General features: G+C 50.2%; 6 protein-coding genes across 6 annotated transcripts; 2 read left to right on the forward strand and 4 right to left on the reverse strand.

Moving 5' to 3' along the window:
• Positions 1–6: 6 nt before the first annotated feature.
• Positions 7–546, reverse strand: LOC112351075 (pentatricopeptide repeat-containing protein At2g44880-like). Its single transcript, XM_024688239.1, has one exon. The coding sequence runs from the start codon at positions 544–546 to the stop codon at positions 7–9; it is 540 nt and encodes a 179-aa protein (XP_024544007.1).
• A 252-nt stretch (positions 547–798) lies between these two features.
• Positions 799–1,897, reverse strand: LOC112351096 (pentatricopeptide repeat-containing protein At2g35030, mitochondrial-like). The gene is made up of 2 exons (XM_024688343.1): positions 1,009–1,897; positions 799–878 (listed from the first exon to the last, which is right to left on the reverse strand). Exons 1-2 carry the CDS (start codon positions 1,879–1,881, stop codon positions 852–854), a joined length of 900 nt encoding a protein of 299 aa, XP_024544111.1. The 5' UTR covers positions 1,882–1,897; the 3' UTR covers positions 799–851.
• On the forward strand, positions 1,892–6,149 carry LOC9654469 (alanine--tRNA ligase). The gene is made up of 22 exons (XM_024688339.1): positions 1,892–2,106; positions 2,176–2,414; positions 2,470–2,610; positions 2,679–2,825; positions 2,877–3,029; positions 3,076–3,205; positions 3,258–3,354; positions 3,405–3,525; positions 3,585–3,644; positions 3,697–3,747; positions 3,801–3,896; positions 3,945–4,184; positions 4,252–4,386; positions 4,436–4,507; positions 4,566–4,641; positions 4,696–4,838; positions 4,886–4,994; positions 5,044–5,231; positions 5,289–5,378; positions 5,434–5,619; positions 5,673–5,843; positions 5,948–6,149. Exons 1-22 carry the CDS (start codon positions 1,965–1,967, stop codon positions 6,026–6,028), a joined length of 2,868 nt encoding a protein of 955 aa, XP_024544107.1. The 5' UTR covers positions 1,892–1,964; the 3' UTR covers positions 6,029–6,149.
• A 7-nt stretch (positions 6,150–6,156) lies between these two features.
• Positions 6,157–8,152, forward strand: LOC9654470 (thylakoidal processing peptidase 1, chloroplastic). The gene is made up of 6 exons (XM_002983163.2): positions 6,157–6,938; positions 7,017–7,085; positions 7,197–7,265; positions 7,332–7,418; positions 7,494–7,561; positions 7,621–8,152. Exons 1-6 carry the CDS (start codon positions 6,351–6,353, stop codon positions 7,820–7,822), a joined length of 1,083 nt encoding a protein of 360 aa, XP_002983209.2. The 5' UTR covers positions 6,157–6,350; the 3' UTR covers positions 7,823–8,152.
• Positions 8,065–9,528, reverse strand: LOC9654471. The gene is made up of 3 exons (XM_002983290.2): positions 9,015–9,528; positions 8,743–8,944; positions 8,065–8,679 (listed from the first exon to the last, which is right to left on the reverse strand). Exons 1-3 carry the CDS (start codon positions 9,252–9,254, stop codon positions 8,180–8,182), a joined length of 942 nt encoding a protein of 313 aa, XP_002983336.2. The 5' UTR covers positions 9,255–9,528; the 3' UTR covers positions 8,065–8,179.
• A 19-nt stretch (positions 9,529–9,547) lies between these two features.
• LOC9654747 (selenium-binding protein 3) lies at positions 9,548–11,878 on the reverse strand. Its single transcript, XM_002983291.2, has 8 exons — positions 11,591–11,878; positions 11,385–11,518; positions 11,126–11,321; positions 10,841–11,068; positions 10,528–10,759; positions 10,368–10,475; positions 10,040–10,312; positions 9,548–9,984 (listed from the first exon to the last, which is right to left on the reverse strand). Exons 1-8 carry the CDS (start codon positions 11,848–11,850, stop codon positions 9,703–9,705), a joined length of 1,713 nt encoding a protein of 570 aa, XP_002983337.2. The 5' UTR covers positions 11,851–11,878; the 3' UTR covers positions 9,548–9,702.
• Between the last annotated feature and the right edge of the window lie 1,199 nt (positions 11,879–13,077).

Consider the following 13,077-nt stretch of genomic DNA (forward strand, 5'->3'; position numbering starts at 1 on the left):
ATAAATCTAAGAGGCTAAAGATTTTCTCAAGCACATCCAATCGATAGAATCGGGTACAAAGGGCATGGTTTCCATGAGCTCTCGCGCGTGAGAGAAGTAGCGAGCTTGACAAAGCACATTAATCATGGCTGAGAAGTGGATCTTCGTGGATTCGATGTTAAAATCCGAGAGCATGGAATGGAAGAAGCTCCGAGCTGTAAAGACACTGCCACACGCCGCAAGAATGTTTGCGAAGGACGTCTTGTCTGGTGTTTCTGTAAAGATCATCTCATGGAAGAGATCAAACGCGTGTTGTGGATTCGAAGTCTGGGATAAACCCGCCAGAATCGCATTCCACGAGATTAAATCGCGTTCCGGCATGGAATCAAAGAGCTTTCTTGCTAGAAGAATTTGACCATTCTGGCAATGTGCGGAGATCAAGGCGTTCCACAAGACAATGCTCTTCTCCAAAGATTGATCAAATAAATTTCTAGCCTCTTCCAACTTCCTGTTTTGTGCCAAAACCTTTATCATCAAACTGTAAGAAAACATGTTCCATTCTGGCATGCTGACAAATATACTCTTTGATTGATCAAAATGCCCGGATTGGGCATATGCTGTAAGTAAGCTTGTCCAAGAGACAATGTCGTGTTTTTTGAAGGAATCAAAAAGATACTTACATTCTTCTAAATAATAGTTCTGAGCACAAGCACCTAGCATTGCATTAAACGAAATAACATTGATTTCTCTTAATCCAGAGAAGATTTCTAGCGCTTCTATTATATGCCCAGTTCGGGCATACGCCGAGAACATTATCGTCGATGCAACAGCATCATCCTCTTGCCGCGAACAGTAAAGATGCTTCAACTCGTTTAGATCTCCGTGTCGTGATAACGCACCTAGCATCAAGTTCCAAGAGAGTGAATCCCTCTCGGGCATTTGATCAAACAGAGATTTCACACTCCAGAGCTCCCGATCTCTGGGGGCAAATGCAGAAAGCAGCGAATTCCAAGATACAAGATTCCTAACCTCCATCGCATCAAAGATCTCCTTTGCTCGCTTCGAATCGCCGTCCCGAGCGTGTGAATTCAGCATCGCAGTGGAAGAAATCACATCAAACTCTGGCATCGCCCGGCCGAAGAACTCTCGCGCTATCCTAGTTTTAAATTTGGAATATACCGTTAGCATCGCGGTCCAAGAGACGAGATCCCACATTGGCATGGAATCAAAGAGAGCTTTGGCTTCGCAAATATGCCCGTTCTCGGCATATGCTATTAACACAGTGGCCGAGGAAGCAAGATCTTTCTGCGGCATAGATTGAAACACGTCACGCAATCCGGGAATGTCACCAATCCGACGGTAGAGATCAAGCAGAATTGTCCAGGAGATGTAGTTCCACCCTGGCATAGAATCAAAAAGATTCTTTGTCTCGACAAGATGCCCGGTCCGGGAATATGCCCGGAGCATCGTCGTCCAGGTGATTATGTCCCTCTCGGGCATTCTGTCGAAGAAATCTTTCGCTTGCTGCGTAGAGCCATTTTGCGCCAAAGCATCCAGCATTGCCGTCATGGAGAAGAGGGTTTTGTGGGGCAAGGATTCGAACACGGTACTGGCCTTGTCAAGATGGCCGGCCCGGGCATATGCCGCGAGCATGAAAACCCTAGAGAAGGAGTTCTTGGCGCCGTCGGGAATCGCCGCGAAGATCCTCGCCGCGTCGCCAATGCTGCCGATGCGGCCATACATCTGGAGCAGCAAATTCGAGAGGTAGAGATCGCGATTGGGAATGAGAGACTCGATTCTCCGTGCTGATGCTAGGGTCTTGCAGTTTTTGATGAGGCGAATGGATTCCTCCCTGGTAATCGCGGCGGGGTTGATCGAGACGAGCGATCCAGGCAACGGCATTTTCTCCCTCCATTTAACAAGGGCCGCAAGGAAGCTTAGCCCTAGAACAGAGCTTTCTTCCTTGCCCTAAGCAGGAGGGCGCGATGGCGAGCTGGACGGCGGGCTGGACTGCGAGCGCGGTCCGGAGCCAGTTCATCCGATTCTTCGAGTCCAAGGCTCATGCGCTTGTGGAATCCAGTCCTGTGGTGCCGCTGGATGATCCGACGCTGCTCTTCACGAATGCCGGTGAGTGATTTCTTCGCTGTAAAGTAATGCCATATAATATGTATCGCGCTATTTTTCTTGGATTGCCAGGGATGAACCAGTTCAAGGCGATTTTCCTCGGGATTGTGGATCCCAGGAGCAAGCTCGGGCAGCTCAGGCGTGCATGTAATTCACAAAAGTGTATACGCGCTGGAGGGAAGCACAACGATTTGGATGATGTTGGCAAGGATACATACCACCACACTTTCTTTGAAATGCTTGGGAACTGGTCTTTCGGGGATTACTTCAAGAAAGAAGCCATCCTTTGGGCATGGGAGCTGCTCACAGAGGTACAGAGATTTCGGTGACAGTTTTAGAGTTTTTTTTTCACTGGACTGTTCACAGGTATACAAAATCGATCAAGAGCGCCTGTACGCAACGTACTTTGGTGGAGATGAAAAGCTCGGAATTCCACCAGACAACGAAGCAAAAGAGATTTGGCTCAAGGTTTTACCCGAGAGTCGTGTTCTTCCCTTCGGTTGCAAGGTAAAGTTTTTCATTTCCTTTCCTAGAGCGAGGGAACATGTGGAAACTAATGAAACCTTGGGATCTAGGATAACTTTTGGGAAATGGGAGACACGGGGCCGTGTGGACCTTGTACTGAAATACATTATGATAGGCTTGGAAACCGCGATGCATCTGGGCTGGTCAACAACGATGACCCCACATGCATAGAGATTTGGAATCTCGTGTTCATTCAGGTACTTGTGTCCAAGTGATCGGAGTTTCTCATGCTAAGCTTTGCAAATCAGTTCAACAGGGAATCTGATGGCGCACTGAAACCTTTGCCGGCAAAGCATGTCGATACTGGGTTGGGATTCGAGCGATTAACTTCTGTGTTGCAAAATAAGATGAGCAACTATGATACGGACGTGTTCGTGCCGATATTTGAAGAAATCCGGGCGGTAAGTTAAGAAGCTCGTTTGAGTTTTTATATCTGGTTTGTCGCAGGTAACTGGCGCACGTCCTTATTCAGGAAAACTAGGAAAAGACGATTTGGATAACGTTGATACAGCATACAGAGTCGTTGCTGATCACATTCGAACTCTGTCTTTTGCCATCGCTGACGGTGCTCGCCCAGGCACGTACAAATTTTTTTAAGAGAACATTAGCTTCATCCCATTTTTCTGCAGGCAATGAAGGGCGTGAGTATGTGCTCCGGCGGATATTGAGAAGGGCTGTGAGATATGGTCGAGACGTCTTGAAGGCGAAAGAAGGCTTTTTTAGCGGGTATGCGATTTTTATACTTTTACCGTTCGATTTCTCATTGAGGAACGCAGGTTGGTGGATGTCGTCGTGAGGCTGATGGGTGACGTTTTCCCCGAGTTGCGCAAAGCGGAGAAGAAAATTAAGGAAATCATTGCCGAAGAAGAAACTAGTTTTGGCAGAACTCTTGCAAAGGTTTTCGTTTTTCCAGTTCGCCTGGTTGCCATGAGACTGACATGCGTAATTGTTTTCAGGGCCTGGAAAAATTCAACAGATTAACCTCCGATTTAAAGTCTGATCAGTTGAGTGGAGAGGTCAGTTTCGGTTTATCGGTTTTTGTGAACTTCGTTATCTTTCTCGTTTTAGGATGCATTCCTGCTTTGGGATACATACGGATTTCCAATTGATCTTACTCAAGTGAGTTCGTCATTCTTTATTTTGCTTGCCTAAGTTCTGGTTCGTTTTTGTAGTTAATGGCAGAAGAAAAACATATTCGGGTTGACATTGAAGGTTTCAACCGAGTAATGGAGGAAGCAAAAGAGAAGGCGCGAGCTGCACGCGGAAAAGTAAGCAAATTTTACTACTGCATGTCTAACAAGTATTTTTTTCCTCAGACTGGCGGAGGACTTCTAGTCTTGGAGGCAGACGAAACTTCTTACTTGCAAACTCAACAAATTGTGCCAACTGACGATAAGAGGAAGTACATTTGGAATGAAGATCACGAGGCTACAGTGCTTGCAATCTTTACGAGTAAAGGCTTTGTTCAACGCTTCCCATCAAATGGCAGTCAGGACGGAGAAACCTTGGGCTTGATACTAGATTCGACGAGCTTCTATGCTGAACAAGGAGGACAGGTTTGTGACACATACTTTTTGTCGAGTTCTTTTACTTAAGCTCTTTTCTTTCTGAGGATGGTTGTAGATTTTTGACACTGGAGTGATAACATCAGAAACGTCTTCATTCGAAATTGAGAACGTTCAGAGTTTTGGAGGATATATTGTGCATTTCACTACAAGCTCTGGTCGGATTTCTCTTAACGACAGGGTGGTCTTGAAGGTATGGCTTCTGTACAATCCCTCGAAATGTGTCTGACTTCCTTAGGTAGGTTGATTATGCCAGACGCGCTCTTGTTGCTCCAAACCACACGTGTACGCACCTACTAAATTACGCACTCAAGGTGATATGTAACTGCAGTTTATGAAGTCGATTGATTGTCATGGTTGCTATTTGTTCAGACGGTGCTTGGAGATCACATCGATCAGAAAGGCTCTTTGGTTGCACCAGAGAAACTCAGATTTGATTTTTCACATGGTACTTTTCCTTTTTCCCGAAGCTTGCATTAAGTTGACTCTGGAAAGTTTGCAGGAAAACCGATTGAACCGAAACATCTTCAGCAGATTGAATCAATCGTGGAGAAGCAGATTAAAGATGCATTGCCAGTATACACGAAAGAAGCAAGTCTTGCTCAGGCTAAACGAATTATTGGCCTTCGTGCAGTCTTTGGCGAGGTATTACTCTATTATTTCACAGCCGTTGAAAGTGTTTTTTCTACCAGGTGTATCCTGACCCCGTAAGAGTTGTTACTGTGGGAAAACCTGTGGAGGACCTTTTGTCCGATCCCGAGAATCCAGAATGGGCTGGTCTTTCCACAGAATTTTGCGGAGGTAAGAAATGTTTCGCTCTTGCTTTCGTTGAACCATTTCTTTCCGTCAGGGACCCACATCAGTAACACGAAGGAAGCTCAAGATTTTGCGCTGGTTTCCGAAGAGGGGATCTCCAAAGGAGTTCGTAGAGTAATTGCTCTCACTGGCGACCTCGCGAAAGAAGCCATCTCGCGAGCGGATTCTTTCCAATTCAAGGTGGCCGATGTTTCAAAGCTAAAAGGACCCACACTTGAGAAGGTTAGCATTTTACTGCAAGCTATTCCCGAGTCTTTCTTTGTTTTGTTTTTTTCGTAGGAAGTTGCGGCTTTGAAGAGCTCTCTGGACGCAGCCGAATTACCTGCAGCTCGAAAAACTGCATTGAGGCTCCAACTTAACAAGCTCCAGGTAAGGTATAAAATTTTCTTGACGGTAGTAACTCAAACCACGGAACCTTGGCCAGGAACGCATCCGGAAAGACCAAAAAGCGATTGCAGACGCGAACTTAAAACTTGCGATCAAGGCAGCCGTGGACACAGCAGATGCTCTTGCTTCCAAGGGCGAGAAGTGCTGCATTTCTAGAATCGACGTTGGTCTGGATGCCAATGCGATTCGTGAGGCCGTGACCTCGGTCACTAACAAGCACAAGGTACCAGTGTCTTCCCAGTGGATTTAGACTTAGCGTATGGAGCTCTTTTACAGGATCTCGCAGCGATGTTCTTCAGCGTGGATGAAGCAGCCAACAAAGTTCTCGTCTACGCGGGAGTTCCAGCCGCGGTAACTGGAATCTCGGTGCTGGAGTGGCTGGAAAAAGTTCTCGCTCCGCTCAAAGGCAAGGGCGGTGGTGGAAAGAACGGCCTCGCTCAAGGACAAGTAAGAAAGTTTCGAAGTTTTTTCTTGGATGTCGTCGCTCACTCGCTGCTTGTCCTCGATCGCACGAACTTCTGTCGATCGAATCTTTCTTCTTTTTCTCGCAGGGAAGTAACATCGAAGGCTTGTCTGACGCGATGACCACCGCGGAAACTTTCTTCCAGGAAAAATTAAAGCAAGCATCTTAGCTTGGGCGCCTTATTTTGACCGGGTCTGTATTTCCCGGGAGTCGAACCAGATACCTCCTATAGTCTTGGAATTCTTTGTATTCCCAGGAATCGATCCTAAAACCTATCCATTCTTGGTCAATCAGGGTTTAGATTCGCGGAGCTCGCGAGTGGGAGGAGGCAGCGATTGCCTCGCCCTTCTTTCGGCAGCGGAGGAAGATCGTCTGATCGTCGGCAGCAGGAGGAATCCCTAGCTCTCTTTCTCGCGTTCTTGCCGGATTTGGTGCGCCAGGGGCGCGGATTAGTGGAGTGTGTGTGGAAATTTGTATGGAAGGTTGGATGTATGGCGACCAAGGCGATCTCCTGCTCTATCTCCCGCTCCGTCTCGCCGATCTCCGTCCTGGCCAAGGCGGTGATCGCGCTGAGTCTGGAGCGGTCGGGAGGAAGAGCGGCGGGATTTCTTTCGGACGGCTTCGAGCCGGATACGTGCTGGAGGGGGGATTCTCCGGAATTTCTTGCGCGCCGCGAGTTTCTTCCTAAGCCCCGGGCTTCTTGCAGCGTCAGCGCATTCCAGGCCAGATCCGTCGTCAACAAGTATGTCCTTCCCGGATTCTTGCAGACGATGAAATGGCTGCCTTGCAACGAATTGCTGCGGTCTTCCAGCGATGACAAGAAGAAATCCTCTTCTTCCGCGAGGAAATTTCCCTGGGATGGAGGTACTGCTGATAATCTCGCAAAACATGCGGATGGGCGACGGTCCCTGGCATGGATGCGGCAATGGATGAAATTCGCGAGCGAAGATGGCAAGGATATCTTCGCGGCGGCAACGGTGTCAGTCATGTTTAAATGGCTGGTGGCCGAGCCCCGATTCATCCCGTCCGCCTCTATGTTCCCAACGCTGGAGATTGGCGATTGCATCTTCGCAGAAAAGGTAAGAGAGTTCCAAAGTTTTCGCCTTCTTCGTGTCCTTCGCTGACCTTTTTTCTCTCGTTTTTTATGCATCGTGTAGGTTTCTTACTACTTCAAGAAGCCAAACGTGAACGACATTGTGATTTTCAAGCCTCCGGAAGCCATGCAAGTGAGTAACACTCCTCCTTTTCCTTTCATCCAATCAAAGCTTTACAGAGATTTGGGGAATAGGATAGACAACGATGGAACTTTGTTTTCTTACGTGGTTCTTTTTGTGTAGGAGCGAGGCTACAGTTCCAGCGAGGTGTTCATCAAGCGTGTCGTTGCGGTGGAGGGTGACGTTGTTGAGGTCGGCTCAAGTTTTGCTTTGTCTTTCCTACCCTCCGCAACTGATAACCAAGTTCCCGTTTTGCAGGCTCGTGATGGCAAGCTTGTTATCAACGGTGGTGCCAAAGACGAGGATTTCATCGCGGAACCTCTGAGCTATGACCTGGAGCCAATCGTGAGTTCGCCTGTCACGTCCTCTTGGTCGCTCTCTCAATTCACTCGTCCCACGTTTTTGTTTGCTTGCCCGCAGCCTGTTCCACAGGGATCAGTCTTCGTACTGGGTGATAACCGCAACAGGAGTGACGACTCACACATTTGGTGAGGAATCCTTTCAAGCTTTTGCTCCCAGCTCTACCTAAAGCTTCTTATCCTTTCAGGGGTCCACTTCCGATTAATCATATCCTTGGCCGATTGGTTCTCCGCTACTGGCCTCCCAGTCCTCCCGGGGCAGCGGCCAAGTCCTCGTTTGGCGCGGAAGTTCCAGCAACTTTGCAGACGCTAATCGAGAAGGGGAGCCAGCTACTGACTTTCGGGACTCCGCAGCAGCAGCAGCACAAGCTCCTCCTCCACAACTCGTGAAGAAAAACAAGAACTTTAAGTGATCCTGTCGCTGGCGTTTCTCGATATCTCTTCTGGCTACGACGATTTATTTTCTTTTCTTCGGCGGATAAGGCTCGCAGGCTCGTATTCGATCGGTAGTGCTCGCAAGCTGTCAAGGCTCTGATCGGATTTCCAGAAAAGGGATTTTATCTCCTGGACAGCGTTGAAAGGTGCGTAAGCTTATGGATCGATCGAAACGGCGATAAGAGAAACACTGAGGAGAGAGAAAAAAAGAGAGATAATTCTCTCCTCTTACTATATGGTTTTGCTTCTACCAAAAAAACCACCAAGAACACACTTGTTTTCTTCTATATGTGTGCTTTCGAAGTTTCTATCTTAAGTCGCGACTGTCACGAGCTGGTGAGTTTCCTGGCGGATCATCCCGGCCTCGGCCAGCAGCGTCGCAAGGCCGGGCGATTTCTTGGATCTCGGATCGGAGCTCGCGGGCCTTTTCGATCGATCGATCTCGTCACTGGAGAAGCTGTTCTTCCAGTCGGATTGTTGTCTCGAGGGAGCTGGAGTTGGAGTTGGCGTTGGAAGAGGATTGGTTGTTCTCCGGTATGGCGAGAACCACTTCGCGGTGAGGTAGTCGGGTCTCCGCCAGGGAGGGAGCGTGAGACTTTGCGCCTTGAGCGAGCGTTTCATTGCGAGGGAGATGAGGTGGAGGAATTTGTGGAGCTCGTCCTCGGAGCCCACGAACACTGGCGGGATCTCGGCGAGGATCGCTTGGTATTCGTCGCTGGGGCGTGCGATCACGAACTGGGAGCTAAAATCTGTGTCGATGATCACTCGCTTGGAGCCGGCGTCGAGGAGGACGTCAATGTAGGCGTACGCTCCTGGAAGAGAGGAGAGAATCACGCTGTGAGAACGCGAAAGGATAGAAATAGTTTGTAACCGACCTTTGGAGATTCCTTTCGATTGGCTCCAGCGCGATTTGCAAACGGCAGCATTGTATCCCATCGATCGGAGGTTCGCGGCGGTGCATCGCAAGCGCTGCTGCTCCGGATTCTCCGCCTCGGGCGTCACGATCTTCCCGGCACGATCCTTGGATCGCTCGACGTCGGCGGCGAGTTTCTGGAGATCGCCACTGCAAGAAGATCTCTGGAAGGAGAAGAAGAATTTCCGATATGAGAGGAGCGCAACTGCGATCAATCGATCTGTGCTTGCTTACCTGATGCAGAAGGAAATCTCGCAGCTCGTCGGCGAGATCTTGCGATTTGGCACTAGCATTAACTGGAGAGGGATCGCCGTTACAGCAACCGCTCAAGCGGCACTCCTCCTCCATGAAATCGTTCACCATCTCCTCCAAGAAGAGGGAGCTGGCCATCGCTTCGTGCTCGCTGCCGCTGCTATAGCAATCGCTCTCGAAATTTCGCTCATTACGATCGGAATGCCAAAGAATCCCTGGCATGGCCACGATCTAGAAACGAAAACGCCAAGAATGGAAAGAAGAGGATCGAGAAGAAGAGAAACGCGAAGAAGATCGAGCGATCTATGCTCTAGGCATGGAGAAAAATCTAGACCAGATGCAGAGAGACTAAGGAGAGATTATATAAGCGGTGGAGAGAAATGATCCCGTCGATCTCGTATGTAGACAACGCAACGCCACGCAAGAGGACAAGAAATCGATCGTAGGCACACACGGCCGCTGTGCGCCGCGGTCAGCATCCTCATCCATCCCCAAGCACACTTATCCGTCTAAAAAGCCCTAGAAAATTATTTCCTTGTCAGGTTTCGACACGAGTGCCAATGACGTGTCACCACGTGTCACAAATAGCCACGTCTGTGACACTTGGCGTTTGCCACGCGTCGTGAATTGGGGCCCGGTGGAAGAACCCTAAAATTTGAAGAGCAAATTTTTAGACCCAGATATCGGAGGTGCAATCGCCGCCAGGGTAGCGCATCTCGTGCGCCAGCGCAGGCCCGTTTGGTTCCTCGCCGAAATCGACGAAGAAATCGTGATTGAGAGCTAGGCCTCCTTTCTGGGTGTCGCAATCCACCTGGAGAATGTGAGAGCCTTCGCTCGCGAGGCCTGGATAGAACTGATTGTCCCAGGAGCTGAACAGCGAGTTTGTCACGTAGAGACGCTTGCCGTCGAGGCTGAGCTGCAGCATCTGGGGGCCTCCTCTCAGTTTCTTCCCCTGGAAACAAAGTTCTCTCTGGAATCCTCGATTGGATAGAAAGAATTTCGCTTACCTGGACTGGAGGAACGCTGGATTGCCAGTCTTCTCCGGTAGAGCTCTCGACCAACACTTTGCTGCCTTTGGAAACCAAGCCTCCCAGCCAGAGCTGCCCGGTTAGCACAGGCTTGGATGGATCATCGATGTTGTACTGCCTCAAATCGCCGTGAAGCCAATTCACAAAGTAGAGGAAACGATCATCCAGGGAGATGAGAAGGTCCGTGATCAAGCCAGGCATCTCGGGTAAGATCCAGTTCTTCACCTTTAGCGGCGAAACAGTCACCACCACCTTAAGATTAAACACGAAAGAGAGAGTTAGAACTCCAGGATCTATTCAAGCTTACTTCATGATCCCAAGTGCTATCATCTTTCTTGAAGAACCGGACCAAAGTACTGCTCAGAGCACAGGCTACGTAGCCAGTATCCTTTTCTGGATTGTGTAAAAACCGAATCTACACCAACAAAACTCCAGGAAAAAAGAGAAAAAAAGAAAAAAACCGCTACCTCGAGTGGGATCAATCCAGTGTCACCGAGATCGATGGTTTGCTTCAAAGTTCCGCCCGGCCAGTCGTACACAAAGAGTTCTCTCCCGTACAGACCCTTGGAAAGATCTCCCAAATCGAAACCTTTGGTAAACGCAGAGGGCGCCCCCCAGGAACTACTGATCATCGTTTTGTGACGAGGTTGATACCAAAAGTCGTAGCCAAAAGAGGGACTGTGTCCTTGTTTTTCCCATCTAAGTCATAAGATCCAAAGCTCAAAAGTGACAAAAAATGGCGTGAACGACAAGAACTCACGAGAACTCACGAGAACTTACCTTCCTTTGATGTTGAATTCTCCATCCAAGAGCAAGAATCCAGCTCCTTGTGCTCGTCCTTCTTTGTCTCCAAGGCACGAGATCATAATCTCGCCGGAAGCAAGGCAATGCGCGGTGTGAGGAAACGCGAGCCCAGTTTTTTCGTATATATCCTCCGCCTCGATCACTTTGTGAAGCACTGGAGCTTTCGGATCTTTCAGAGTGTCCACAATGTAAATTCGAGAAGAACTGAAAGACCAAAGGACTTAGCTCACGAACAAAACTTAGGAGCTGTGATATACTCACACTAACGATGGAAGAACAAGGTAGCGACGCTCAGCATCCTTCTCTCCATGGCAGGAGCTGCAAGAATTCCATCCAGAGTGGTGGAGCTCGTCATCGACATGCGGAACTGGGAGGCGATGCACTACTTTTGAAAATGTTGGCGATTTTGGATCCACATCCACCGTAGCCAGGTAATCCGGCAAAGATCGCCCAGTTCCTTCGCGAAACAAGGGCAAAAACAAGAGATTCTTGCTTGCAAGCTTGAATTCTCACACCATACCTGTGTAAACCGCCGTGACATAGAGCAAAGATTCTCGCGGCCCCTTTGTAGCGTCCAATGGAGTTCCATAGCCGGGACCAACAGCGCAGCATCCTCCTCCTTCGATCGTCCCCATCCTTCGATCGCTACAAGCCCTACGCAAAAAAAATCACGAGCAAATACGCTAACATAGAACCACAAATAAAATATCCAACGGTGGACTTTACCTCGCGCGACCAACGTGTGAGATTAAACTATATCCAGGCCACGTGAACCTGGTCAGCTTCCAGGCCAGAGCTGACACTCCCAGTATTCGAACTCCCAACTTAGCAAGGACATCCACCACCAGGATTCGAGCCCGCGACCTCTCGCACTTTGTCCCACAACCCTGCGCAGCCGTAGATATTAGCCATGAGCGCGAACGCCGACGCATCCCTGCCGTCCAGCTCGACCAGAGCCCCAAATGCCACCTCCCCCAGCTCCACATTCCCCCACTTCCAGCACGCGCCCAGAACTGCCCGCCATATCATAGCGCTGCCCCTCCCGAAATCCCGCGCCACCTGGACCGCCGCCGCGAGCTGATTGGCCCGCCCCAGCATGTCCACCGTACAGGCGTAGTGCTCCGCCCGGGGCTGCACGCCGTACACGGGCAGCATCCTTTGGAGATATTCCCTGCCCGTGTCTACCAGCCCACCATGGCTGCACGCCGCCAGCACCGCCACGAAGGTGATGCCGTCCGCGCGGTACCTCTCGTACGACATTGTGCGGAAGAGGTGCAGCACGGCATCCGTGCTACCGCCCAGCTTGCCGTGCGCCGCGAGGAGGGAGTTCCAGGTGACGGTGTCGAGCAGCGCGATGGAATCGAAGAGGAGCTTTGCGTCGAGAGCTCTGCCACATTTGCCATAGGCGTCGACTAGGCAATTGGTGACGATGATCTCTCGCTGGTCTAGCAGCCCAGCTCGAGCGATCTGGGCGTGGATCGCCTTGCAAGCCGGGAGGCTGGCGAGAACGCTGCTGGCCTTGAGCGCCGCCACCAAGATCGCGGAGGAATCGCGGCGCTGGTCGATGGAGCGGCGGTGGAAGTCGAAGAAGATCTCCAGAGCTAGCTCGGCGTCGCCGTTCTCGGCGTATCCTACAATAAGTGGCACCAAAGTTGACGAAGAACTCTGCGAGGAGCTCCTGGCGATGGTGGTCTTGTCGAAGACCCCACGAGCATCGGGCATGCTTCCACACCTCGCGTACATCTCCACCAGCGAGTTCGCAACGCTCACGTCGAGATCAAGCCCGAGCTTTGCAGCTTGAGAGTGAAGATCAGCTCCAATCTTCAAAGCATTCCCAGTGCTGCGCGCCACCGCCATCGCCATCGCCATCGCCTTGGACGAATGATCTTTCTCTTTCTCTTCTTCATGGATCTCTCTTTCCATCGCTGCCAGCTTCGTGCAAGCCTTGAGAGTAGCCACGAACGTCTGTGCATTCGGCTTGCAATTCCGGTCCAGCGATCGCATCCTCGAGAAGCACTCGAGAGCTTCTCGCGCTTCGCCATTCTCGACGTAGCCAAGGATGAGCGTGTTCCATGCAACTGTGTCGCGACAGCTCATTCCCTCGAGAACGCTGCGAGCCTTTCCCGTGCAGCCACACCGCGCGTAAAGATCCACCAGGCTGCTCGCCACTAACATGTTTGAGTCCAAACCCGCCTCCATAGCTCGAGAGTGAA

The sequence above is a fragment of the Selaginella moellendorffii genome, unplaced genomic scaffold (assembly GCF_000143415.4).
Source record: "Selaginella moellendorffii unplaced genomic scaffold, v1.0 SELMOscaffold_57, whole genome shotgun sequence".
NCBI classification, from domain to species: Eukaryota; Viridiplantae; Streptophyta; class Lycopodiopsida; order Selaginellales; family Selaginellaceae; genus Selaginella; species Selaginella moellendorffii.

Bases quoted from the DNA above. Each gene is read 5' to 3' on its own strand.
- LOC9654747 (XM_002983291.2), bottom strand. From the start codon at position 11,850: ATGTGGAGCTGGGGGAGGTGGCATTTGGGGCTCTGGTCGAGCTGGACG. The intron at 11,322-11,384 runs GTATGGTGTGAG...TGTTTCGCGAAG, and splicing joins TGTCACGGCGGTTTACACAG to GAACTGGGCGATCTTTGCCG. The intron at 10,476-10,527 runs GTAGCGGTTTTT...TTGTTGGTGTAG, and splicing joins CTGGATTGATCCCACTCGAG to ATTCGGTTTTTACACAATCC.
- LOC9654470 (XM_002983163.2), top strand. From the start codon at position 6,351: ATGGCGACCAAGGCGATCTCCTGCTCTATCTCCCGCTCCGTCTCGCCG. The intron at 7,086-7,196 runs GTGAGTAACACT...CTTTTTGTGTAG, and splicing joins AGCCTCCGGAAGCCATGCAA to GAGCGAGGCTACAGTTCCAG. The intron at 7,266-7,331 runs GTCGGCTCAAGT...CCCGTTTTGCAG, and splicing joins TGGAGGGTGACGTTGTTGAG to GCTCGTGATGGCAAGCTTGT.
- LOC9654471 (XM_002983290.2), bottom strand. From the start codon at position 9,254: ATGCCAGGGATTCTTTGGCATTCCGATCGTAATGAGCGAAATTTCGAG. The intron at 8,945-9,014 runs GTAAGCAAGCAC...TTCTCCTTCCAG, and splicing joins GAGATTTCCTTCTGCATCAG to AGATCTTCTTGCAGTGGCGA. The intron at 8,680-8,742 runs GTCGGTTACAAA...CCTCTCTTCCAG, and splicing joins ATCGAAAGGAATCTCCAAAG to GAGCGTACGCCTACATTGAC.
- LOC112351075 (XM_024688239.1), bottom strand. From the start codon at position 546: ATGCCAGAATGGAACATGTTTTCTTACAGTTTGATGATAAAGGTTTTG.
- LOC9654469 (XM_024688339.1), top strand. From the start codon at position 1,965: ATGGCGAGCTGGACGGCGGGCTGGACTGCGAGCGCGGTCCGGAGCCAG. The intron at 4,508-4,565 runs GTGATATGTAAC...CTATTTGTTCAG, and splicing joins TACTAAATTACGCACTCAAG to ACGGTGCTTGGAGATCACAT. The intron at 4,839-4,885 runs GTATTACTCTAT...TTTTTCTACCAG, and splicing joins TTCGTGCAGTCTTTGGCGAG to GTGTATCCTGACCCCGTAAG.
- LOC112351096 (XM_024688343.1), bottom strand. From the start codon at position 1,881: ATGCCGTTGCCTGGATCGCTCGTCTCGATCAACCCCGCCGCGATTACC. The intron at 879-1,008 runs GTTAGGAATCTT...ACTTGATGCTAG, and splicing joins AGATCTTTGATGCGATGGAG to GTGCGTTATCACGACACGGA.